Raw genomic sequence first — 26815 nt, 5'->3', positions numbered from 1 at the left:
GGTGGGATGGTGGTGGGATGGTGGGGTGTTGGTGGGATGTTGGTGGGATGTTGGTGGGATGTTGGTGGGATGGTGGTGGGATGGTGGGGTGTTGGTGGGATGTTGGTGGGATGGTGGGGTGTTGGTGGGATGTTGGTGGGATGTTGGTGGGATGGTGGTGGGATGGTGGGGTGTTGGTGGGATGTTGGTGGGATGTTGGTGGGATGGTGGGGTGTTGGTGGGATGGTGGGATGTTGGTGGGATGGTGGGATGGTGGGATGGTGGGATGTTGGTGGGATGGTGGGGTGTTGGTGGGATGGTGGGATGTTGGTGGGATGGTGGGATGGTGGGATGTTGGTGGGATGTTGGTGGGATGGTGGGATGTTGGTGGGATGGTGGGATGTTGGTGGGGTGTTGGTGGGATGGTGGGGTGTTGGTGGGGTGTTGGTGGGATGGTGGGATGTTGGTGGGGTGTTGGTGGGATGGTGGGATGTTGGTGGGATGTTGGGATGTTGGTGGGATGTTGGTGGGATGGTGGGGTGTTGGTGGGATGGTGGGATGGTGGGATGTTGGTGGGGTGTTGGTGGGATGGTGGGGTGTTGGTGGGGTGTTGGTGGGATGGTGGGATGTTGGTGGGGTGTTGGTGGGATGGTGGGATGTTGGTGGGATGTTGGGATGTTGGTGGGATGGTGGGATGTTGGTGGGGTGTTGGTGGGATGGTGGGATGTTGGTGGGATGTTGGGATGTTGGTGGGGTGTTGGTGGGATGGTGGGATGTTGGTGGGATGTTGGGATGTTGGTGGGATGGTGGGATGGTGGAATGTTGGTGGGGTGTTGGTGGGATGGTGGGGTGTTGGTGGGGTGTTGGTGGGATGTTGGTGGGATGTTGGTGGGATGTTGGTGGGATGGTGGGATGTTGGTGGGATGGTGGGATGTTGGTGGGATGTTGGTGGGATGGTGGGATGTTGGTGGGATGTTGGTGGGATGTTGGTGGGATGGTGGGATGTTGGTGGGATGTTGGTGGGATGTTGGTGGGATGGTGGGGTGTTGGTGGGATGTTGGTGGGATGTTGGTGGGATGGTGGGATGGTGGGATGTTGGTGGGATGTTGGTGGGATGGTGGGGTGTTGGTGGGATGTTGGTGGGATGGTGGGATGGTGGGATGTTGGTGGGATGTTGGTGGGATGGTGGGGTGTTGGTGGGATGTTGGTGGGATGTTGGTGGGATGTTGGTGGGATGGTGGGATGGTGGGATGTTGGTGGGATGTTGGTGGGATGGTGGGGTGTTGGTGGGATGTTGGTGGGATGGTGGGATGGTGGGATGTTGGTGGGATGTTGGTGGGATGGTGGGGTGTTGGTGGGATGTTGGTGGGATGTTGGTGGGATGGTGGGATGGTGGGATGTTGGTGGGATGTTGGTGGGATGGTGGGATGGTGGGATGTTGGTGGGATGTTGGTGGGATGGTGGGGTGTTGGTGGGATGTTGGTGGGATGGTGGGATGTTGGTGGGATGGTGGGGTGTTGGTGGGATGGTGGGATGTTGGTGGGATGTTGGTGGGATGGTGGGATGTTGGTGGGATGTTGGTGGGATGGTGGGATGTTGGTGGGATGTTGGGGTGTTGGTGGGGTGTTGGTGGGATGTTGGTGGGATGGTGGGGTGTTGGTGGGATGTTGGTGGGATGTTGGTGGGATGGTGGGGTGTTGGTGGGATGGTGGGATGTTGGTGGGATGTTGGTGGGATGGTGGGGTGTTGGTGGGGTGTTGGTGGGATGGTGGGGTGTTGGTGGGGTGTTGGTGGGATGTTGGTGGGATGGTGGGATGTTGGTGGGATGTTGGTGGGATGTTGGTGGGATGGTGGGATGTTGGTGGGATGGTGGGATGTTGGTGGGGTGTTGGTGGGATGGTGGTGGGATGTTGGTGGGATGGTGGGATGTTGGTGGGGTGTTGGTGGGATGTTGGTGGGATGGTGGGGTGTTGGTGGGATGGTGGGGTGTTGGTGGGGTGTTGGTGGGATGGTGGTGGGATGTTGGTGGGATGGTGGGATGTTGGTGGGATGTTGGTGGGATGTTGGTGGGATGGTGGTGGGATGTTGGTGGGATGTTGGTGGGATGTTGGTGGGATGGTGGTGGGATGGTGGGGTGTTGGTGGGATGTTGGTGGGATGGTGGGGTGTTGGTGGGATGTTGGTGGGATGTTGGTGGGATGGTGGTGGGATGGTGGGGTGTTGGTGGGATGTTGGTGGGATGTTGGTGGGATGTTGGTGGGATGGTGGGGTGTTGGTGGGATGGTGGGATGTTGGTGGGATGGTGGGATGGTGGGATGGTGGGATGTTGGTGGGATGGTGGGGTGTTGGTGGGATGGTGGGATGTTGGCGGGATGGTGGGATGGTGGGATGGTGGGATGTTGGTGGGATGTTGGTGGGATGGTGGGATGTTGGTGGGATGGTGGGATGTTGGTGGGGTGTTGGTGGGATGGTGGGGTGTTGGTGGGGTGTTGGTGGGATGGTGGGATGTTGGTGGGGTGTTGGTGGGATGGTGGGATGTTGGTGGGATGTTGGGATGTTGGTGGGATGTTGGTGGGATGGTGGGGTGTTGGTGGGATGGTGGGATGGTGGGATGTTGGTGGGGTGTTGGTGGGATGGTGGGGTGTTGGTGGGGTGTTGGTGGGATGGTGGGATGTTGGTGGGGTGTTGGTGGGATGGTGGGATGTTGGTGGGATGTTGGGATGTTGGTGGGATGGTGGGATGTTGGTGGGGTGTTGGTGGGATGGTGGGATGTTGGTGGGATGTTGGGATGTTGGTGGGGTGTTGGTGGGATGGTGGGATGTTGGTGGGATGTTGGGATGTTGGTGGGATGGTGGGATGGTGGAATGTTGGTGGGGTGTTGGTGGGATGGTGGGGTGTTGGTGGGGTGTTGGTGGGATGTTGGTGGGATGTTGGTGGGATGGTGGGATGTTGGTGGGATGGTGGGATGTTGGTGGGATGTTGGTGGGATGGTGGGATGTTGGTGGGATGTTGGTGGGATGTTGGTGGGATGGTGGGATGTTGGTGGGATGTTGGTGGGATGTTGGTGGGATGGTGGGGTGTTGGTGGGATGTTGGTGGGATGTTGGTGGGATGGTGGTGGGATGGTGGGATGTTGGTGGGATGTTGGTGGGATGGTGGGGTGTTGGTGGGATGTTGGTGGGATGGTGGGATGGTGGGATGTTGGTGGGATGTTGGTGGGATGGTGGGGTGTTGGTGGGATGTTGGTGGGATGTTGGTGGGATGTTGGTGGGATGGTGGGATGGTGGGATGTTGGTGGGATGTTGGTGGGATGGTGGGGTGTTGGTGGGATGTTGGTGGGATGGTGGGATGGTGGGATGTTGGTGGGATGTTGGTGGGATGGTGGGGTGTTGGTGGGATGTTGGTGGGATGTTGGTGGGATGGTGGGATGGTGGGATGTTGGTGGGATGTTGGTGGGATGGTGGGATGGTGGGATGTTGGTGGGATGTTGGTGGGATGGTGGGGTGTTGGTGGGATGTTGGTGGGATGGTGGGATGTTGGTGGGATGGTGGGATGGTGGGATGGTGGGATGTTGGTGGGATGTTGGTGGGATGGTGGGGTGTTGGTGGGATGTTGGTGGGATGTTGGTGGGATGTTGGTGGGATGTTGGTGGGATGGTGGGGTGTTGGTGGGATGGTGGGATGTTGGTGGGATGTTGGTGGGATGGTGGGATGTTGGTGGGATGGTGGGATGGTGGGATGTTGGTGGGATGTTGGTGGGATGGTGGGATGTTGATGGGATGGTGGGATGTTGGTGGGGTGTTGGTGGGATGGTGGGGTGTTGGTGGGGTGTTGGTGGGATGGTGGGATGTTGGTGGGGTGTTGGTGGGATGGTGGGATGTTGGTGGGATGTTGGGATGTTGGTGGGGTGTTGGTGGGATGGTGGGGTGTTGGTGGGGTGTTGGTGGGATGGTGGGATGTTGGTGGGATGTTGGTGGGATGGTGGGGTGTTGGTGGGATGGTGGGATGTTGGTGGGATGGTGGGGTGTTGGTGGGATGGTGGGATGTTGGTGGGATGGTGGGATGTTGGTGGGATGGTGGGATGTTGGTGGGGTGTTGGTGGGATGGTGGGGTGTTGGTGGGGTGTTGGTGGGATGTTGGTGGGATGGTGGGATGTTGGTGGGATGTTGGGATGTTGGTGGGATGGTGGGATGTTGGTGGGATGTTGGTGGGGTGTTGGTGGGATGGTGGGATGGTGGGATGGTGGGATGTTGGTGGGATGGGTGGGACACAGTCGTGAGTGTAGAGAGATGCTTAATGAAGATATTGTTAAAATGTGTGTGTGTGTGTGTGTGTGTGTGTGTGTGTGTAGCTGTGGTTTTGTTTACCAGACTTGCTCACTTTGCAGTTTTCACAAGCTGAGGCGGTAGTTCGGGGTTTTTTTTTTTTTCTCACTCAGGCGGTGCAAACATTTTCAAAACCAACACTGAATTTGACTGAATTGATTTGAAAAACAAAAAAAAATGTGCCAAATCAGTTTTATTGGCCAAGTAAGTTTGTACATCCAAACAGATCGACACAAAATTATAAAAACAGTAATATATATTAAAAAACAAACAGTTAGTAGAAGGCACTAAGTCTCTTTTAGAAGAAGCTTTTTCTATAAAGAGTCCACTACCAACTGAACTAAAATTAATCCAAGACATTAAGGTTTTTTTTAAATAAAAATCAGTATGTAAAATGTATGCATTTTTAATTGTCTTGATTATTTTATTATTATTATTTTTTTTTTTTTAAATAATAACTTTTTAAATAAAAAGTTGTGTCTAAAAAGTCCATATGTATCAAGTATAAGTAATATATATAGAGAGAAATAAAAATAGAAAACATGATGTACTTGCTCTCTGTTAGTCTGAAGCTGTGGAAGTCAGTAACAGGAAATAAACACAAATACAAACAAATCTACAGAACACTGCAGTGAATTCTGGGTGTTTTTAAAGATTTTAAATTATTAACCTTCTGCTAGTCTGCCATGTTTCCTGAAGCTTTTCTGTGACTCTGAACTGTTTTAAACCGGTTTGCATTGTTGTATGAAATGTGCTATAGAAATAAAACTTGATTTAGAATAATGTTGTAAGGAAGTACTCTTGCATGACAACTTCAACTGAGGTGAAAAAAACAAAAACAGTTTTCATTTCCGAGACGAATGGAAAGTGTCTGCCCACCGCAGCGGTTTTTCAGATGAAACCAGAGAATCCTGAGAAACACACACACACAGGAAGTGAGTTTCTACTGCGGCGTCCGTCTCTCTTTGAGAGGTTTCACTCTGCTCAGATTCACACAGTCTGAAAACCAGCAGGATCTTCATTAACCGGAGATCAGAGCTGGGGACTCGACGTGACTCGATGCATGAAGAGAAGACTTAATGCATTTTATTTGTACTGCACTTTTCATTCATAGTGAATCTAAAAGTGCTACAGTATGTTAAAAACATACAAATAAAAACGAAGAAAAAAAAGAGATCGCTAACAAAAGTTAACACGTAAAGGCCTTCCTGAATAAAAAGGTTTTTAGGCCGGTCTTAAAAGCCGAGCAGAAGGTCCGACCCCCCGTGGTGCGAAGCTTGGTGCTGGAGGCCCGGAGGAGCAAGCTGCTGGCAGATCTGAGGGTGCGGGTGGAGGTTTGTGGGGTGATCAGCTCTTCTAGGTAGGGAGGCGCATGTCCGTTAATGCACTTGTAGGTGAGTAGCGAGACTTTGTAGTCGACCCTGAAGGAGACAGGGAGCCAGTGCAGTGAAAACAGAGTTGGTGTTATGTGTTCGTGTTTTCACGCTCTCATCAGGATCCTGGCAGCGCTGTTCTGGATATACTGGAGCTCCTGGATGCTCCTGCCAGGGATCCCGGACAGTGAAGAGTGTGTTGCAGTAGTCCGGTCTTGAGGAGATAAAAGCATGGACGAGCTTCTCTGCATCTGACAGGGTTAGAGCGGGGCGGAGTTTGGAAATGTTTTTGAGAAGGTAGAAAGAGGTCTTGCACAGATGTTTTATATGGTCGTGAAAAGTCAGGTGAGGGTCAAACCTAACACCCAGATTAGTGACTGAGGAGGAGAGGGGGATGTCCCGGCCGTCAAAAGGTGAGATGAGGTATGGGGGGTGACTGAACCTGGTGTGGAGTGCCAACGAGGAGAGCTTCAGTTTTGCTGCTGTTTAACTGGAGGAAATTGCTGCTCATCCAGATCTTTATCTCCTCAGGACAGGTGCTGAGGCGAGGCATGGCTGCAGAAGGGCTTGGGGCAGTTTTTATGTACAGCTGGGTGTCATCAGCATAGCAATGGAAAGACATCCCATGTCTGCTGATGACACGACCGAGGGGGAGCATGTAGAGGGTAAACAGGATGGGGCCGAGAACCGACCCTTGAGGAACACCACAGGTGACAGGGAGCAAGCTAGACCTGCATCCTCCCAGTGAGGCTTCTCAGTCCTGCCAGAGAGGTAGGACTGAAACCAAGGGCGGATATTTCATTTCACTGTTGGGGGGGACAATAAACAGAAACATTTCTCAAGAGCAATTCCTGAAGGGGACACCAAAGGTGCCGGCAAAAGTACTGTTGTATTAAATGTATATAGAGGTCCATTATGAAACATTTCCATAAGCACTTCATTCCTTTCTTATGAAGATTTTATCAAATTGCCTTTGATATTACTGGGGTCTTTCTACTGAAAAATGATCGGATGTCTGTTTTTCTTTTCTCTGCCATTTTAACTGAGCTGGCTGGCTGACAAATAGACACACACACACACACACACACACACACACACACACCCCCACACACACACACACACAGCATGAAGGTTATTTACAGTAGTAGGTGAGATGCAACACCCATTAACTGAACTAAAGCTAATATATGCCTAATTAGATTTAATTTTCCCGAAAAAGCAGATCTCTAATGTTTTGCTGTCAGTGTGTAAAAGTCCAGAACGCGATGAAGCCTGCCAGAAACTTACTTCAGGGTCTTTTTTAAGAATTAAGTCTTCATTTATTTCCAAAATTATAAACACAATTACATAGTGGCAGCCATTTTACATGCAGTAAGAAAAAAAGAATATACTTAGAACCTAATTACGTAGGGTAAGATAATCTTAAATATTATATTATAGAAATATTACTGTTACCATCTACAAAAGATAATTTTGGTATGAAAACCCGCATTTTAATTTAACCAAGTATCCTGTATCATAAATACATGTCTGGCATTTGTAACAAACCAAACCGCTTGAAAATCGGTGGAAAATTCAGTGAGTTATGAGGATTTTAATAGTGGACAGACCTCCTGCCTCCATACACACACATGCATTAGGAGACGCGGCTCGTGCCAACACGCTGACGCACGAGATTCAACCGCGAGGTAACGGAACAAAATGTAGTCTGATTACAATTGTGAATGTGTTTTATTCTATTGAGTGGTAGAAGTAAAGAAAAATGTCTGACACATCCTTTGTTTTAAGTTAACCTCAGCTACTTACTGGAGGTCTGCCACCACTGACACACTTCCAGAGATCCTCCACACACACTCGTACCGAGGGCTAATGTGTGTGTGTGGGGGTTCGGGGAGGCAGGTAGGCAGTGGACCAAACCACTGTGAGGCGTATGAGAGGGGGGGGGCAATCTTTAGAAACTTAAAAACATTGTTTTGTGTCTATACTTAGCACAAGTGCTTCCAATGCATATTATTATATTATTTAAAATTATATAGTTATGTTTACAATGATATATCGAGGGGGACAACTCTCTGTTAGTCCCAGGAAGGGGGGGTCCGGACCCCCCTGTCCCCCCCCCCGTAATTTCCGCCCATGCTGCCAACACGGGGCGGAACTGAGCAAGAAGACGCTGCTGGATCCGGACTGAGTCTGTCGAGTATCCAACATGAAACTAACTTCACCGCGGTGCCAAAAAGAGGAGCGGCAGCCAGCGCGCGCCAGCGATCCTCCAGACAACTCAGACTTGGGTTCTGGTGACTTGGGTTCTGGTGACTTGAGACTTGACTTGACTTGGGTTCTGGTGACTTGGGTTCTGGTGACTTGAGACTTGACTTGACTTGGGTTCTGGTGACTTGGGTTCTGGTGACTTGAGACTTGACTTGACTTGGGTTCTGGTGACTTGGGACTTGACTCTGACTTGTACTTTGATGACTTGAAAAGGTTTCTAAAGTCTTGACTTGAGATCTTGTGTTTGTGTAAATGACTTAGATTGAAAGTGATGAGATTTGTTCCAGCGGACGACTGAATTTAAATTCTGTTTTCTGAATTTGTATGGAATGATTGAATTTATTGAAGTTGAAACTGATTATAGAAATCAAACTCATGATACTGTTCTTTAACATCAACCATAGAGAAACTGCAGCAGATGTTTCTCTCTTTTCTAAGTGCATTGTGCAGGCTATTAAGTGTGAATAGAAGTGATTATTTTTCAGTTTTATCACCTCGGGCGGCCAACATCAGTGTGTTGTCGACACACTTGGAGAAATCAGAGCAAAGAAACCCCACCATGTCCTTCCTGTTGAGGCAAACCTCAACAAGTCCACACAGACGAGTCACTGTGGAACAAAGTTTCTTCTTTAGCAGATTCATCTCCCTCCTTAAATGCATTTAAAAGTAAAAGAGGTTTTTATTTCTGACAGCCGCTAACGCTCTCAGTTCTACATTTGATCGCTTACCATATATATACTGGAGATTTATAAGATTCATCAATATTTGTTGTAGCCTACCAGCTTACTAAATACTGTTATGTAACTATACTTCAGTATTTGCTTTTTCATTATTGTAACTTCTGTAAATGAACTCTCAATGTTTGTAACTTAATTAGTATAAAACCTCATCTTGGGCTTTTTTACCTCACCTGCACATTTCTCTACCTTTCTTTCTTTGTTAATTCTCATAACGTATTTTCTTGTAATTATTATTATTATTATGTATATTGTTTGTTTTAATATGTGCAAATAAACTAAACTCGGAGAAATCTGTTCACTTTGTTTCACTCTCTACCCTCCAGGAAGCTGCTGATATTTACTGGTCATATTATGCTTCAGTAAAGCAGAAAAATTACACATTTACCCTTTTAAAAATCACATTATTATGTAAATGAAAGAACGACAATGTGTGTGACACCTCCATGCGTTGTGTAAATCGTTATAATTGTTCTATTATCTTTACAAAACACTTGACACTAGCAGTTTAAAAAATTACAATTCCAAAAAGTGTGCTGATTTTTTTTTTTTCCTTTCACCCACATGTTTGATTTTCATTGTTTTCAGTTTCCATGACGACTGTACAATGTTTTTTTGTTGTTATTTTCCGCTACACCTGTGTCAGTTTCCCAAAGCCTGTAAAAGCAGATAAAATGTCCAGTAATGTTTTTTTTTTTTTTTTTTACAATGTTGTCGTTTTACAGAGTGAGTAAACCAGAGACAGAGAGAGAGATTAATGGAGATACATGCCCAGTGCAAAACTGCAAAAACCCAACACACACACACAGAGAGAGAGAGAGAGAGAGAGAGAGAGAGAGAGAGAGAGAGAGAGAGAGAGAGAGAGAGAGAAAGAGAGAAAGAGAGAGAGAAAACATTTTGTTGGTTTGTACAAATTTCCATCACCGCCACATGTATATAACTTATTAAATAATAGCGATTCTGTTTTTTTATTATCATTTTTTTTTTTAAGTAAAACAAATGAAGCCTTTTACAGAAATCAAACAAACATGCACATTATTATTCTCTGTCAAGAAAAGTCATAAGAATCTGAGTATGTGGTAAAATGTCTGCATGTTTACACTCACTGACAGTATGGGTGTGTGTGAGTAAGGGCATGAGCAGTGTGTGTGTGTGTGTGTGTGTGTGTGTGTGTGTGTGTGTAAATGTATGGATTAAGCAGTGTGTATGTGTGTTTTAAGTAGGGATGCACCGATCCGATACTGATATCGGATATCGTTCCGATACTGACTCAAATAGCTGGATCGGGTATCGGTGACAATGGGGCCGATCTATTCAATTCAATTCTATGTTTATGTCTACGTACGCATACTACGTCATGCGTCAGCAGCGCGCCGGTAGACCCGGCCATTTGCCTTCGGTCCGTCCGGTGGCTCCTCCGGTCCAGCAGCTCCGGAGGATCCCGCCTGCCGCGCGCAGCGTCTCCCGCACTGAATTCTCGCTCGTGGGGCGCGAGCCTCCCGCAGCTAGCATCCAGGCTAACAAGCTAACCTGGCGCCCAACCCTCATAACAGAGCCGGGGTCGGGGTGAGCTGACCGGGGGTCGGGGTGAGCTGACCGGGGGTCGGTGCTGATGCTCGGTAGTTAAAAACACACCTGCATGAATACTTTGTCTCGGTTATATGTTTAAACTCTCCCGGGTCACCGCGCGGCCGAGCAGGCTGCCATTTAACCTGCGAGGTAAAGTAGTTTTCCACCAATTATACAATCGGCGCGTCCAGCCAGACTCCATTCATAAATCCAAGGTTTAAGGGGACTCGGCTGTAGGTCAACGTTGTTTCCTGCCACAACACGATTTAAAGTGTTTTCCGTGTTCGTCAGGTACTGCTGCTCCATTCGGCCGACACATAGTCAGACTAACATACCTTGATTTTTTTTCTGAGGGCTGTTTCATAAAGCAAGATTACCAGTTAAGCCAGAGTTATTTCAGTAATTTAGGTTTATTCTGCATATTTTGAATGTTTTGTTTTTACCAAGTTACTTGTTTATACTACTTGTGTGAATTGTGATTTAATTTATCAAGTTTGTGACTTAATTGTGATTTAATGTTTACATTTTGTTCTCATTTGATGCAGTTGTATTGTTTTATACTGGAATTTTAATTCCTGACCAATTTGTTGCTGCATTTAAAAGGTTTACACTTGAATTGTAATTCCTGTTAATTTTGAAGATGTTTTACCAAGTTGCTGGAGCACGATTATTTATTATTTTAATAATAAATAACAATTGAGTACATTTATATCTATGTATTTATTTGTTACATTTTGTTTTACAAAGTTAGGAAAGCAATGTTGAAGTCAAGCCTGATGTTGCTTTACACATAAAAGAATGATCCCAGTCTCTTCCACACAGTGAGGCATAGCCTACAGTTTATTAATTAAACACTGGTATCGGATCGGTACTCGGTATCGGCATCGGTATCTGGACTGAAAAAGTCGGATCGGTGCATCCCTAGTTTTAAGGGTAGTTTTCATGGTAGAATCCCGTTAGTTCAAAAAGCAGAGGAGGAAGAAAAGGAGGAGGAGCAGGAGAAGGAGGAAGAGGAGGAAGAGATAGAGGAGGGAGAGGAGGAAGAGAGGGAAGAGGAAGTGAGGGAAGAGGAGGAGGAAGAGGGATTGGAGTCTTTCTTTTTCTCTAACAGCAGATCTGAGAACAGCAGCTGCTGGTTTGTAGCAGGAAATCTGCAACTGAATAAATGGATGAAAATCTTATTGTTTTTTTTTTTTCTTGCGACGGGGAGGAGGGAGGGAGGGAGGGAGGGAGGGATAGAGGGAGGGATGGAGGGAGCGAAGGGGAGGAGGGATGGAGGGATAGAGGGAGTGACGGGGAGGATGGAGGGAGGGATGTTTAGGATGTTTATTTTAACGGAGGGTGATCTGCTCAGTGTGTTTGTATGAGTCTTCTAGTTTCCCGGCATGGAGGAAAGTCCCGTGTCGCTAAAACTCTCCACGGAAATCTGCGCCGCCGTTTTTGCGTCCTCGTGTTAAATTACAGCTGAATGTTTAGTAAGAGACGCAGAGAAGAACGACGCAAAAGAGCGAGAGATGCAACCGATTCTGAAGGAAGTCGGTGTTTCTTCTGATTCACTTTGTGTTAATTAACAGATTTGCTCGGGATCTTTTGAGTTTCGGTTCCACTCCTGCGCCCATCTCGGTCAAAATTACAGTTCAAGTGCTAAAAATGTGGCTTCTGAACGCTTGATCAAAGAAAGTGCATTAATTTTGAACATTAGGACCATGGATCTTAGTATTTTAGAGGGAAATTTTGGCTAAGTTGCTCTAAATTTAATTCCCAATGCTCCTAGTAGTGGTGGTCGAGCTGCTGACTGAATACAGCAGAAACTCTGGGCGGACCGACCTGACAGCTGTGTGTGTGCGTGCGTGTGTGTGTGTGTGTGTGTGTGTGTGAGAATATATGTCTGCACGCATGTATGAGTGTGTGTGTGTGTGTGTGTGTGTGTGTGTGTTAGCCGGAGGAGCAGCACCCCCCGGCGGGCGTGGCTTGTGGCTCGTCGTCGACGATCTGTACGCCTCGCCGACCCGCCGCCGACTGGCTGGAGCCGTTCCCCTTCAACCTCTCCTCCGCCTGAGCCGTCTCCATCATCCCTGCACACACACACACACACACACACAGAATGAGAAAGAGACGTAGTTTTGTAAGGATTTCTCTGCAGAAGCCCCAGCAGTACTTTATGTTAAGGAATAGTTCAAAGATTAAAGTCTTCTGAGGCCATGCGATCGCTCTGAGTGGGAAAAAACTGGAAACGCTTTATTTTCCAGGTCCACAATTTCCTAATAATTCCCTAGAAAGGAACTGTTAATTTCTTAGGAAGTTTCCTGGAAAGGAGCATGAAGTGAAGCAGCAGCTCTGCAGAAACTGTCAGCGGTCCGGAGAGTCGATCAGATACTGAACATTAATAAAAGAGTTTCAACTGCAAAACTATAAACTGTTTACAAATTACTGGACAAATAATATGACATAGAAAAGGTGGGAAACCGTATAATGCACAAAAACACACAAACAGCAAAAAAATGAACACAATTAGGCTTGGTTTTTGCCTAATTGTGTTCATTTTTTGCTTTGAAGTGCTTGTATATTTTTCTGTATCTCCCACCTTTTCCATTTCATGTTTCTCTGACCCGTTGGGAACCGATTTTTTCCACGGCTTTTTTGTGTGGATTCTTAGAAAAATAATAGGCAGAGGTCAATTATCAGAAGTCATTATTCATATAATTATATAATATAGTTATTTGTTGAATTCTTAGTTAATTTTAGTTTCTAATTTTCTATATAACTGCTACATAATTTCATGGTTCTGTCTTGGAAACAACAGAAGAAGTTGGAGGAACTTTACCAGATACCATTCAACTCTTTCTCTATTTTCCCTGTATCAGAACATCATTTCATGGTTCAAATTCAACGGAGGAAGACTGGATTTGCATTAAACAATTGATAAAATGTTTTTGCCGGGGCCTCTGTCCCCGGATTTCAAACTGGAAAAACATGGCGGCTCGTTTGGAAACTTTCTCTTATATTACGAAAATGTACGAAAAATATTGTCTTCATTTTACATCGACAACGGCGAGTTTAAAAGTTTGGACGCGAGTTTCGGGAGTTTCCAGAGGCGGCGAGTCACGCTGGACGCCCCCTGATTTGCATAAAGTAGCCTAGACCTCAACTTTATGCAAATGTTGAGTGGCCGACGTCACGCGCCGTCTCTCGAAACACCTGCGGCGCTCCCAGAATGCATTGCTAGGTGTAAAGGACATCCACAGACACACTTAAGACAATCCTATGATTTCAGATTGCTGTAAAGAAAGAAGTGATCAAGTATGTTAAACAAATAAAGTAAACAAATCATATTGTATTTATTTCAGTGCTGCTGTGTTTGTTCCTCACTCTCCTGCAGACTGACTGGTTTTGGGATGTTTAAAGCCATTTTTCTCACTTTTTACTTTTAGACACATAACACATCCTAACATATCACAAATTAAACCAAATTAAATCAAATTTTCACCATGTGCAGGACACCACACTTACAGTATATCACTACAGCACACGTGTTGTACCAGGGCTTCACTAGGTCTGCCTGGTCTTGTTTTTCACTCACAGAGCGATCGCATGGCGTCAGAAGACTTGGATTACGCTGCAGCTGTATGGAGTAACTTTACATTTTTGCCCTTTTTGAACCCTAAAGGACTGAACTCCATTTACTGCAACTGCTTGGAAGAAAGCTTCTCCGGCAGCGAGCCTGGAGAACTCCTCTCATCTGAATTTTCTACTGGCATGAGGATGAGTCGATAACAACAGGGTTTTAGACAGTATTTAGTGTTCTGGTGTGTTGCTGCTGGTGTTTTCCCCACAGGACGCCAGCAGACGGAGGCTCTTACTTTTACAGAGATCCAGGAAGAGCTCCTCGATGCCTTTATTTAGTTTGGCTGATGTGTGGTAGTGTTTGGCCCCCACCGACTCCGCATAACTGGAGAGAGAGAGAGAGGGGGAGAGAGAGAGAGGGGGAGAGAGAGAGAGAGAGAGAGAGAGAGAGAGTTAGGGTTAGTCTGACTGTGCAGAATTCTGTTTATTTCTGAGACTCAAATCTTTCTAGCGATGCCATTGGCTGCTAGAATGTAAACAACAATTTAAAAATGTCATTACAAAGTGACAATAATATAATTTGGATGGAGAGCTTGTGAAACTGTGATGGTCAAGAGTCTCATTAGTGATTACTACAGCAGAATAACATGGAGCTGATATCACCATTCATGTTCCTGACAGCAGAATAACATGGAGCTGATATCACCATTCATGTTCCTGACAGCAGAATAACATGGAGCTGATATCACCATTCATGTTCCTGACAGCAGAATAACATGGAGCTGATATCACCATTCATGTTCCTGACACAGCATACAGACTGACATGTTTTATATTGAATTTCGATATATTTGTCCCGTCCCTGTTAACTGTATCCAGCAAATATCTGGACAGCCTGTGTAGAGCCAACATGGCCGCCACTGAAAACAGTGACTATTGTGTTTGAATCAGTAAAAGGTGCTACATGCATCACTTTAAATATCAACATGTCATTATCATATTAATGTTTCTACTTTGATCTAATGTAAACAGACGATTGTTCTCCTCTCTCTCTCACAGCAGTAGTATTGTTAGTTCTAGTGTTCCTCCACATTAAGACTACATTTCCCATCAGCCCCGTTGCTTCCTGCCCCCCCGCCACAGGCTTCTGTTTACTGTAATTATACTGACTCAGGAATAATATGGTAATGATTTACTGATGTTAAGATGACATGTAGCACCTTTAATTACTGAATCACTTTCTCTGATGTAAAATGGGTGTTTAGGCGTTTGGTCGCATATTAAAAACAGCAGCAGCAGTTCTCACCTCTCGGCCTCCTCCACTGAAACGTGCCTGTCTTTGTCCAAGTCAATTTTATTACCTGGGCAGGTGGGAGAGAGAGGAGGGGGGAGGGGGGGAGAAAACAGAGACTGGTCAGCAGACAGCTCCATGACTTCATCACACACCAACAGTCATCACCCTCTGTCTGTCTTCCTGCTGCAACAACACACACCATCACACTGTGGTCCGACTCATCGGATCACAACGCAAACAAAATCCATTTTTACGCTTCACACTTTAGCTGAAGCTTTGCAACTGAGAGATTTTACGTCGATTAGCCGTTTAAAAGACGTCTAAATGTCTAAAACGAGAGTTTACCAGTGAAAGTTTAGTCACGTCTTCGTCTTACACTGCGTCTTCTGGGGTAAATGACAAAAATAAAGCGTTGTCTTGTACTTCTCTGATGCATATTTTTGATATTTACAGCCGTTTATGCATTGTTTAAATATGTAATAATGTGTAAAACTGGGATATACAGAGCCAAAAACATCCCGGGTGATATGAGAGCTGCAGCAGAGACGCAGCGTTCAAATCACGTCTAGAGCTCAGTGGGAAGCGTTTGGTTTTTAGCTGCAACCAGCAGCAAGTATAAGTCAGTCAGTCGGTCCCAAAAATGTCAAAAAACCTCACTGCACATGTGACCATCACATGTGACCTCTGTGAGCCTGATGCTGCAGCACTTTGAGTTTAGTTTAGGTTTCCCCCCTCAGAGTTCCCGGGCTCTGGTCCTGAATCAGGACTCTCAGCAGCCGTTTCTTCATGCTGGTTTCCACGAGCAGCGAGCCGGTCGCAGCTCAGCACCAGTTACACGCTGGTTTCAAACAGAAACCCAGTGAAGCTGCTTTACTGGGACAGGAAGACCGGACCAGGTGAAGGCTCTGTCCGCCTCGCTCTTCGCTGCACTACAGTCACCATGAAGCACGGCCTCATGTGGCTTACTGCTTAATTAAAAACACCCAAATTAAATTTCCAAGCAGTTTAAATTATCATCCAAGCCCTCCCATCTGGCTGCTGGTGCAAACGGCTGATGACCGGGCCTCATCCTTCAGGAATCCCCTCCCAGGACCACACACACACACACACACACATACATACACACACACACACATACACAGTGTGACAGTCGTAACCATGGGAACAGGATCCAAACTTTTCCTTTCCGTGACACAAACTTATAAAAAACAAGCTGCTGCTGATTTATTTGGTCCAGTCTGTTGGCTTCCCACTGGCTCCAGTGAGGCAGCGGCTCGTTCCACTGGAGAACAGCAACACACCGCCTGACAAAACGTCTCTGACTGACAATTAAAACTGTTTTTTTTTTTAGGATAAAAATATGTTTCTGTCTTGGGACGTCCTGCCCCATCTGCAGAGGCACCAGACTGAGAAGTTCAGTTTCACATTTAAATGTTTTAATTGCAGTAAGAGACAAACTGTGGGTTCATCTGCATGTTTGCGGTCTTTTAAAGGATGATACTGATATTACTGCTACTACTACTACTAATACTACTACTACTACTACTAATACTGGTACTAATACTACTACTACTTCCTCTAGTACTGCTGCTGCTACACAAGCTCTCTACTGTTCAGCTGTAAATGTCATGCAGGTTTCCTGAGAACTTACCTACTATACATAAACAAATCTCGTTGCCCAACATTTTCCTCAACTCTTTCACCCAGTTCTTCACCTGCAAAAAACAAAAGAAAGAAAGATGAATATGATTTCAGATAAAGCTGTATGACGTTATAAAAGTATATAGAGGCATTGCAACAGGAGGAGAGATGCTGAAGAAAGAGGAGCAGAGCTGAAAAGGAGAAGAAGAAAAGGAGAAGAGAGGAAATGATGAAGGAAGGAGGGAAGGAAGGAACAAATTAAACATAATTTGAATATGAAAGGGCAACAGTTCCCAGCTGTGGTTAACAGGAGTTAGTCCTGGCTGTAAATATGGAACAATATCATCCATAACATCATACACATCGGCTGACAGAGTTGCTATAGCAACCGCCAGGGAAACAGACTGCGGATCCAACATGGTGGATACTGAAAACTGACACTCCAAATAGTTTCAATCAACTGCTCTGAATAGAAACCATTAATAAAAAAGTTAGAGCCGTTTAAAAGAAGTTTAAATGTCTAAAACGAGGCTCCATAGTATTTAACTGTTAACTGCGTCTTCTGGGGTAAATGACAAAAATAAAGCCTTACCCGGTACTTCTCTGCTGCATATTTTTGATATTTACAGCTGTTTAAAAATGTAATAATGCATTTACTGCTTGGCGATACAGAGCCAAAAAACATCCTGAGCCGAAGCAGAGGCGCAGCGTTGAAATGACGTCTGGAGCTCAGAGGGTCGAGTCTCATCCCGACTGACTGAGCTCAATCTGGCTTTGAAGACCACAAAAAACAAGACGACCACGATGTTACCGAGGAGGTTCGTTCAGTCTGAGTCCGACTGCAGCCTCACCTTCTGGAAGGAGTCTTCGTCTGTAACGTCGTACACTAGTATGGCTCCGTTGGAGTCTCTGTAGTAGATGGGACCTAACGCATGGAAACGCTCCTGACCCGCTGTGTCCTGGAGACACACACACACACACACACACACACACAATACACATGAAATTAGCCGCAGCACCATGTGTTGCTTAGATCACAACTGTGCAAACTTTTAATCTTATAACAATCACAGTTGTAGTGAAAAATCTGCAGTTTCATTTCAAGTGGGTTTCCTTTTCCACAATCAGCCCGTTTTCCTGGAAATAACAGGAATGACAAAATTACACTAAACAGCCGTCGTTTCTGCTTGAATAGTAAGATCAAATTTGTAGGTTATTATTATTATTATTATTATTATTATTATTATTATTATTATTATTATTATTATTATTATAATAGAAGAAGAAGAAAAAGAATCATATCAATATCATTTATCACAATATTTTGGCGGGACAGCATCACAATATTAAATTCTGGATATGGCCCAAGCCGACATGAGATCTGTTCACTACGTGTCAGCCGCGGTCAGCTGGTCTTTCATCGACACACTGTGGCCGTCGTTGGCATGACGACAGCAGCAGAGAGCGTCAAACTGCGTCTTACCCATATGGCCAAGTTGACCCTCTTTCCTGTGATGTTGAGCTTCTTTGTGAGGAAGGAAGCCTGCAGGAGAGAGGAGAGAAGAAGAAGACAAGATCAAACTTTAATGAAGCCCATGGAGGAATCGAGACAAATCAAGACAAGATAAATCAAGACAAGATAAATCAAGACAAGATAAATCAAGACAAGATAAATAATCAGTGTGACAGAAAACAGCGTTCACTCGAGACTCGAGTCACATGACTTGAGACTTGACTTGATGCATGAAGAGAAGACTTGAGACTTGACTTGACTTGGGTTCTGGTGACTTGGGACTTGACTCTGACTTGTACTTTGATGACTTGAAAAGGTTTCTAAAGTCTTGACTTGAGATCTTGTGTTTGTGTAAATGACTTAGATTGAAAGTGATGAGATTTGTTCCAGCGGACGACTGAATTTAAATTCTGTTTTCTGAATTTGTATGGAATGATTGAATTTATTGAAGTTGAAACTGATTATAGAAATCAAACTCATGATGCTCTTACCAAGTTTTTATCCTATTAAAACCATATTGCATTGAAAAGTCCTAGATATTTAGTTTTCTTTAAGATATTAAATTGATACTGGACTCTTGATTTGTTCTGACTTGACTTGCTGTTCTACATTTAGACTTGAGACTTGACATTAATGACATGAGTCACTGAAAGAAGGTGTGGTGATTTACGACACTATCTCATGCTTCAGCCTGCGGACCGCTGCTCTCACACCTGGACAAAGTCTCTGGATATCAACCCAAACAAGGCACTGGAGCATGAATGTAATTTTTGTTTTTTTTGTCTGAGAATATGTGAATATGTTTTGATTTGTAGAAACAGGCCTGACCCGTTTAAAGGAAGGAAGTCACTAACAGGTCCGAACTAGTCTTTTCTGTCAGTTTGTGAAGAAAGAATCAAACGTTTATAAAATTCAACGCTCGATCCGCTCTTTCCCGACAGGATCGAAGCAGCCGGTCTGTGATCCAGAATATCCGTTCGCTGTATTTTAACTCGACGGAGCGGTTTGTTGAACGCTCCGCTGATAAGAAACCACCGGTCAAAGTCCGTCTGCATTACAGCCGAGGCAAATTTTTTTTTTTTTAAAACATTCCTCTGAAGCATTTCTCCTTTCTGCTGAGTGGAAAAGTGAGAGGAACGATACGAGTTCAGGAGCCAGACCAGACCAGACCAGACCAGACCAGACCAGACCAGACCAGACCAGAACAACACAAACTCCTTACTCAAGTAAAACTGCAAATACTCATCTAATAAAAATAAACTCTGGTAAAAGCTGAAGCACCATTTCAAATCCTTTACTCAAGTCAAAGCATAAAAGTACATGATGTTAAATTTACTTAAAGTATAAATGTAAAAGTAGTCGTCTAAAGAAGTAATTTCTGATGTTCTGAACTCAAAATCCCAGATGAGAAAGAGTCTGCAGCTCAAATCGCTAACGTTAATTATCTCTCTTGTTGCTTCTCAATTCAATTCAGTTTGCTTTATTATTATTTATTGGCATGACAGTTTACAAACAAACAATATCGCCAAAGCATGTAACAAGAAATTCTCTCTCTCTGTCCCTTTCTCTCCTTTTTGGTGTCACTTTGCTGCCGATCACATCTGGCTCTCGATCAGCTGCTTCCTGGATGGAAGCTGTCTGATGCGGAAAATTTAAAAAAACATAAAAAATAAATCAGTTGATGATTTCCCAACAAGTCTGAAAAAATGTAGTGAGTAGAAAGTAGTCTACAGATTTTTCTTATGAAAGGTAAGTAAAAGTGAAAAGTCTCTTGAGTAAAGTACAGATACTTCAAATCTTACTTAAGTACAGTAACAAAGTATTTTTACTTTGTTATTTCCCGATTCTGGACAAGACTTCCATCATGTGACGATGTCGACGTCTACAACTGGTCAGTCTGCTGCAGTGAAGGCTCATGGGTAAAAAAACACAGTTCTGTGCCTCACAAGAGCAGATTAGAGGCCCGACTCCCTCCGATCAGAGAGAGAGAGAGAGAGAGAGAGAGAGAGAGAGAGAGAGAGAGAGAGAGAGAGAGAGAGAGAGAGAGAGAGAGCTTGACAGAGTGTGGGGTTACACAGATGTGTGTGTGTGTGTGTGTGTGTGAGTGAGTGTGTGTGTGTGTGTGTGTGGTCGGTGTGAGGTCAGTCAGCTGACTGTGTTGTTGGACGTCTCTCCTCTCACCAAGGTGAGACTAACATCACTACTACAGTTCTTTCTGTCAGTCTGTCACTTCAAGTTCAACTTTTCATTGACTGTCTGTCTGTCTTACTGACTGTCTGTCTGTCTGTCTGTCTGTCTGTCTGTCTGTCTGTTTTACTGACTGACTGACTGACTGTCTTACTGTCTGTTTTACTGACTGACTGACTGACTGTCTGTCTGTCTTACTGACTGTCTGACTGACTGACTGTCTGTCTTACTGTCTGTCTGTCTGTCGTACTGACTGACTGACTATCTGTCTGTCTGTCTTACTGTCTGTTTTACTGACTGACTGTCTGTCTTACTGTTTGACTGTCTTACTGTCTGTCTTACTGTCTGACTGTCTTACTGTCTGTCTGACTGTCTGACTGTCTGTCTGACTGACTATCTGTCTGTCTGTCTTACTGTCTGACTGACTGACTATCTGTCTGTCTGACTGTCTTACTGTCTGACTGACTGACTATCTGTCTGTCTGACTGTCTTACTGACTGACTGACTGACTGACTATCTGTCTGTCTGTCTGTCTGACTGACTGACTGACTGACTGACTGACTGACTGGTCTGTCTGTCTTACTGTCTGTCTTACTGTCTGACTGTCTTACTGTCTGTCTGACTGTCTGTCTGACTGACTATCTGTCTGTCTGTCTGACTGACTGACTGACTGACTGACTGACTGACTGACTGACTGACTGACTGACTGACTGACTGACTGACTGACTGACTGACTGACTGACTGACTGTCTGTCTGACTGACTGACTGACTGACTGACTGACTGACTGACTGACTGACTGACTGACTGACTGACTGACTGACTGTCTGACTGACTGACTGACTGGTCTGTCTGTCTGTCTGTCTGTCTCCCCATTACTGAAACACTCGTGTGACGTTCCCCCCCACAGGCTCACTGCGGCTCACCGCCTCAAAATCACCACAGCTGCCTCAAAAGCAGAAGTCGGTCACTGTATAGAAGCGGATGTAGATCTGTCTCCAACGCTCCTGAGGTCACAGCAGGTCTGTCTGTCATGAGGAGACACACAGCAGACTGACCTCAACCTCTCAGTCTCCTGCTGTGAAAACTAAACTGAAACTTACAGTAACAGGTTGAAATGGGAGATGAGTCAAACTGCTCAACACTCAGAGAGTTACAGCAACATGAGAGCAGACTGGCTTACTGAACCTGTTCACCACTGGATTTAATTAATCCTTATGAAAATTACCCAAACCGCCAGTATCAGTATGTTGTCAGTATGTCCGTTTATCATTTAGTAGCCTAACTTGAACATGGAAGCTCTGAATATGTGTTTTTCTGGATTACAAAATAACAGAGTTTCTGGTGTGGGGTAATAAGACCGGTGGCATATTGCAAATTTCAAAGGTCTACATGGTGTAAAACAGGACTCCCTCTCCTCTGTGATGATAAAGGAGTTGGATGTGTATCTAAACATGGTGAAAGTATCAAAACTAAATCCACACAATCCATATTAGAAAAGCGAGCCTCTAAACGAGCCGTTTGGACTTCCGTAACTTTGTGGCGTCACAAAGGTTCGCTCATTATCATTTCTGTAAGAAATAATAGACTAACAAAGTGTTTTTTTCAAAGCGGTCGAGCGGTCGTCATCGTTTATTACCGGAGAGTTTTCCCTACCTGTAGCCGCCGGGCCGCGGCGTCTCACGTTTCACTCTCGAAACGGTTAGCCAATCGGAACAGAGGGGTCGTGAATATTAATGAGCCTTAAAGACACGGAGACAGAAACGGCCTGTTCTTGGTAAGGCTCAGAGAGATGCTGGAAAATGAACGTGGAGAAATGGATTGAGAGTGTTTTTGGTTCATGACACCACACACACAGCTTTGAATGGACAGAAAGACACAAAATAAAACTCTGGACAGTGAGGATATGGAGCTTTAAGAGAATATTATTTGAAAATGTCAGTTTTGTTTGACATCACACCTAACATTACCACTCAGTTCAATGTTTAACGTGTGGTTTTGCATACGTGAGCCGTATCCTGATATACTGTATATCAATATGGAAAAATAAAAATCCTTAACATGATGCTTCAGCCACATCACCCAGCTATGATGTCACAAGTATTTAAGTGTATATTACAGCCGGGGATTTTAGGATAAACCCTCCAGATACATTTTTGAGCGGCCTTCAAGACCATGTGACCGCCGCACCGCTCACGTCCGAGTCGTAGGAGTAAGCTCCGGCAGCCGGAGGGGCAGAAGTAGTACAACGCAACTCATTATTCATTCCTCCCTCCCATCATCCCTCTGTTCTCGCAGCCCGGTAGCTTCTCTTCCTTCCATTCTTTCCTTAAAAAAAGTAAAATTCCCTCTCAGATCTGCGATGTCCAACACATTCCAGGAGTTATTCAGCGATGAAAGTGTTGTCATTTACATTTCTGGTGAACCCCACTTTCCCTCAGCCTGCCTCGTCTACTTCTACTGCAGTTAGTGATGTACTACGCTTCCCAGAATGCCTTTCAACAACCCGCAGAGAACTCGCCTGGACTTGCTGCAAACAGCTGGGTTTCACCTGTAGGTGGAGAGTGACAGCGACAGTAACGGCAAGAGAGTTTTTCCAGTCAAAAAAAAAAAAAAGCCTACCCCAGCCTGTCTCTCTGCTGCAGTGCATTCTGGTCTACTGAGTCTGCTGCAGTGCATTCTGGTCTCTCTCCTGCTCCTGTGGTGGAGAAACTGGTCTCTCTCCTCTTCTACGATGGATTTCTCCCTGTATGATTGTTGAACGTCTCTCGGTGCAAAATGGCGGCTCTAGAAAGAAGCCCTCGCTCTTTGATTCTGAGGGACTGACACCAAAACCTGACGTTTACCGCTGATGTTTTACATCCTGAAACATTTTCTCATATCAAACTATAAATATCTGGAGGTGACGTCACCTCGTCTACGATTGGCCGGTCATCCACCAAGAAGAAAAACACAACTAACTACTGAATGGACCCAGTAGCTGTGTTTTATGTTTTAGGGGGATTTTTCCTTAGTAGTGCAGAAATAATTAGTCTTTTAATGAATTAGCCTAGTCAACTGACAGGAAATTAATCAATTATAACTATGATAATGAATCGTTTTAGTCATTTATCAGTGAAAACACCAAACACTTCCTGGTTCCAGCTTCACAGATTTGCTGCTTTTCTCTGTTTCATCTCATAAAATGAATCCTTTGTGTTTTCTGTCTGCTGGTCAGACTGAGGAAGAAACCTGAAGAATCACTTTGGACTCTGGAAGTGTGATGACATTTGACATTTGTCTTTATTTTTTACATTTTATAGACTAAATCGATAATGAAAACAATTGTTAGTTGGAGTCCTAGTCCTTAGTTGACCAATTGTAAGACTAATAACTGTTCTTCCTGATTTGTTAATGGGTTTTTTTCAGTCTGAAAGACATCAAATGCAATGAATTTGCGTTCGAATTTTCTGCTGTATTCCTGTAAAGTGACACATTCCTAAACGTCCCTGATGTTCCCAGACTTTCTCTCATCTTAAACTTTCGCCTCTCAAAATTCCAGAATATTCCAGAAATTCCAGGACCAGGAACTCTGGGAAAACTGTATTCTTACACAGTCTATTCTTATTGTAGCCTCCATCTTTTAATAAAATGTGTGTGTGTCTGTGTGGAGCAGTCAGACAGACAGACAGCTGTGAGACTTCAGACTGGAGACTGAACTGTGCCGTTTGATGTCATGTGACCCATCTGACCTGAACCATAACCGCTAGGGCCGCACCATTAAATCACAGGTAATCATACGTATTGATTTCAGGAATGTGACGGCCCAACGAGAAGAGAATCTTTTTAGCTCCTAAACGCGGATCATCGTCTGTGAGTTGGAGACTCTTTGGTTTGAAACCAGAAGACAAACAAGAACAGATCCTGACAGGTTTGTCTTCAGGTTGCTGCTGCAAAGTCAATGAATTTAGTTTTGTCAATAAACACACAAGAGTAAGACAGTGAGAGTGAAAACAAGACTTTCTAGTGAAATGAAAGTGAAAATGTGTGTGAAGGTGCAACAGAGCGATTAAATAGTTTCTGAAAGTTTCCTGAAGCCGAGACAGATAAGAGAGATTAATAATTGCAATGATTAGCAAAATAATCAGGATTATCATTTCTGCCATAATCATGCAGCTCTAGCTCCCACTAATAATACAGTGAGGGAAACACTTGTGTGTGTGTGTGTGTGTGTGTGTGTAAGAGCTTTGCTAATGACGTATTCCACACAGCCTGAGGTGTTCGAATATAAGTGATCCACACACACACACACACACACACACACACACACACACACAGGTAATCAGTGATCTGCAGAGTGACGGTGGTTGATTGATAAGCCTGACAGTACATCATTATTAACGCTGTTCGGCTGCTCAGGCTGAAATGCTGCGTCATTCTTCCTGCTTCAGCTCTTCCTCCTGAACTCTGTAGTAAGTTAAAGCTTCCTGGATCCAACACGGGGCTCAGAAGCATCCAGAATAAAGACGGTTTGGAAGTGCAGCTGGATCGAGAACTATAGTGGGACGGACACACACACACACACACACACCCACACACACACATTCACACACGGCTGCTAAATGAGGCCTGTCAGCCAAGCAGCCAGAGAGCAAAAGACTAACTTCCTGGCATCGATGACACACACAAATAAAGCTAAAAATGGAGGCGGTGGAGTGGAGATCGAGTCTGTTTCTAGTCTGCAGGGTGACAATAGATCCACTGGCTCTACTCTGAGGAGATGAATACGAACTGAAGACTGCTGACTGTGTGTTAAATGTTGTTGTTGGTTCCTGAAGCTGTCGGTCAGTCAGCTGCTGTGAAACCTGCAGCTCAGCTTGGCTTGAATCCCGCGAGCCAAACATGATGATGGGGTAAAGCTTATGTGGCGTTTGCTAGGCCATTCCAGCAGCCCCGTGTGTGTGTGTGTGTGTGTGTGTGTGTGTGTCAGCTGAGAGAGCTGACAAACACCGACTGACAGACCGGACGGACGCTGCCGTTTTTTCCGTCACCTCGGATAATCCCGGGTGGGTGGAGAGCTCCAATTTCACCCACAGCGTCTCCGCTTCGCCACAGCCCCGCTCTCCCGGGACGGAGCGGGCTGGCGCAACACGCGTACACACAGTGACAGCAACAAAACAACAAACCCCTTTGCTTTGCTTTGATTTCCGATAGAAAAGAGGCTGCTTCGGCTGTCACGGCGCTAAGCTAAAGCAAGGCTAGCTAGCCGCTGCCTCCCGGGTCCTTACCTGTAGAGTTGTGATGTGTTTGTCGTTGAATTTGTTTTCACAGTAGCGCAGCACCAGCGACGTCTTGCCGACACAGCCTTCCCCCAGCAGAACCACCTTGAACGAGTAGGTTTTGCTGCCGCCGCCCGTCCCTCCGGACGCCATGGTTGGCAGATAGTGAAGAAATCCTCGGCTTGAAAACAAGTGGCTTGTAGCTAGCTAGCTGTGCTAACCCCCCGAGCTGGAGTCCTGCGCAGCTCACATCAGCTCCCCTCAGAAAGACTGAATCTGACGCGAAACAAGCCGACAGCACGAGCGAATCCAACTTTTATCAATATCTACCAACAAATGTCAGGAAAATCGGTTTTAACAGCGAGGTGATTTCCCCCCACCCTGCTGCGAATGCCTGGTTTTCACCCAACTAATGGCGTCTCTCTGAGCTAGGTAGGGTTAGCCGGCTAGCCTCGCCGAAGATCGTCTATGTTTGAGAAGATGAATCACTCAATGGGTTAAAAAATGAAAAATCCCACCTTCCGCTCAGCAAAAGTGGGCGTTAACCCTAAAAACATGCCGCAGTTTTGCCTCACGCTATTTTCAGATTTTGGCCTAGCAGCAGAAAAGTGTTGTCAATAATGTCGTAGCTTTGCTTTTGTCTTCTTTTTATAACTACCATACCCTGAATTCCCTCCTCTGTGATTGGTTCTCACTTCACCGCATCATCAGAGCGGAAAACAGTTGAAGCAGCTGAACTTCACAGCTCTATCCTGGTCCAAAAAAACCTGAGACGTTTTGAAGGAAAGATCATATCACATGACCTTTCCATTGACTAGTCCGTTGTGTCTCTGGTACACGGAACTGGCAACAGAGTGAGAGGTCTTCCTGCGCCCTCCTCTCTGCTGTATCATATGATGAAAGAGTCGGTGTTCCTGTCACAACCTCAGCTGAGCTTCACTCAGCAGGCAGCAACAAGCATGAGAAACCTCTCTGCTGTTTGTCGTTTTGTTTAATCCTGACTCACTCGGTGTTTCTAAATGTAAGATTGGCTAAAAAATGTATTTGGAAATGTAGATGGCATTCAAACAAAATGTGTTCTGGGCTGTGGAAATACAGTTTCTTGTATTAA

At 45.2% G+C, this 26815-nt stretch overlaps 1 protein-coding gene across 1 annotated transcript; it reads right to left on the bottom strand.

Annotated features, from left to right (window-relative positions):
• Positions 1-9126: 9126 nt before the first annotated feature.
• On the bottom strand, positions 9127-26146 carry rab21 (RAB21, member RAS oncogene family). The gene is made up of 7 exons (XM_071923421.2): positions 25714-26146; positions 18231-18290; positions 17599-17706; positions 16758-16821; positions 15119-15173; positions 14109-14197; positions 9127-12323 (listed from the first exon to the last, which is right to left on the bottom strand). The coding sequence occupies exons 1-7, from the start codon at positions 25855-25857 to the stop codon at positions 12184-12186; spliced, it is 660 nt and encodes a 219-aa protein (XP_071779522.1). The 5' UTR covers positions 25858-26146; the 3' UTR covers positions 9127-12183.
• Positions 26147-26815: the final 669 nt, after the last annotated feature.

Source organism: Centroberyx gerrardi, chromosome 24, assembly GCF_048128805.1.
Source record: "Centroberyx gerrardi isolate f3 chromosome 24, fCenGer3.hap1.cur.20231027, whole genome shotgun sequence".
Taxonomy (NCBI): Eukaryota; Metazoa; Chordata; class Actinopteri; order Beryciformes; family Berycidae; genus Centroberyx; species Centroberyx gerrardi.
This window is presented reverse-complemented; position numbering and strand designations above follow the sequence as displayed.

Coding starts and splice junctions, on each gene's coding strand:
- rab21 (XM_071923421.2), bottom strand. CDS start 25,857: ATGGCGTCCGGAGGGACGGGCGGCGGCAGCAAAACCTACTCGTTCAAG. Junction 16,822..17,598: donor ACGAAGACTCCTTCCAGAAG/GTGAGGCTGCAG, acceptor TGTTTTTTGCAG/GTGAAGAACTGGGTGAAAGA. Junction 14,198..15,118: donor TCAGTGGAGGAGGCCGAGAG/GTGAGAACTGCT, acceptor CTCTCTCTCCAG/TTATGCGGAGTCGGTGGGGG.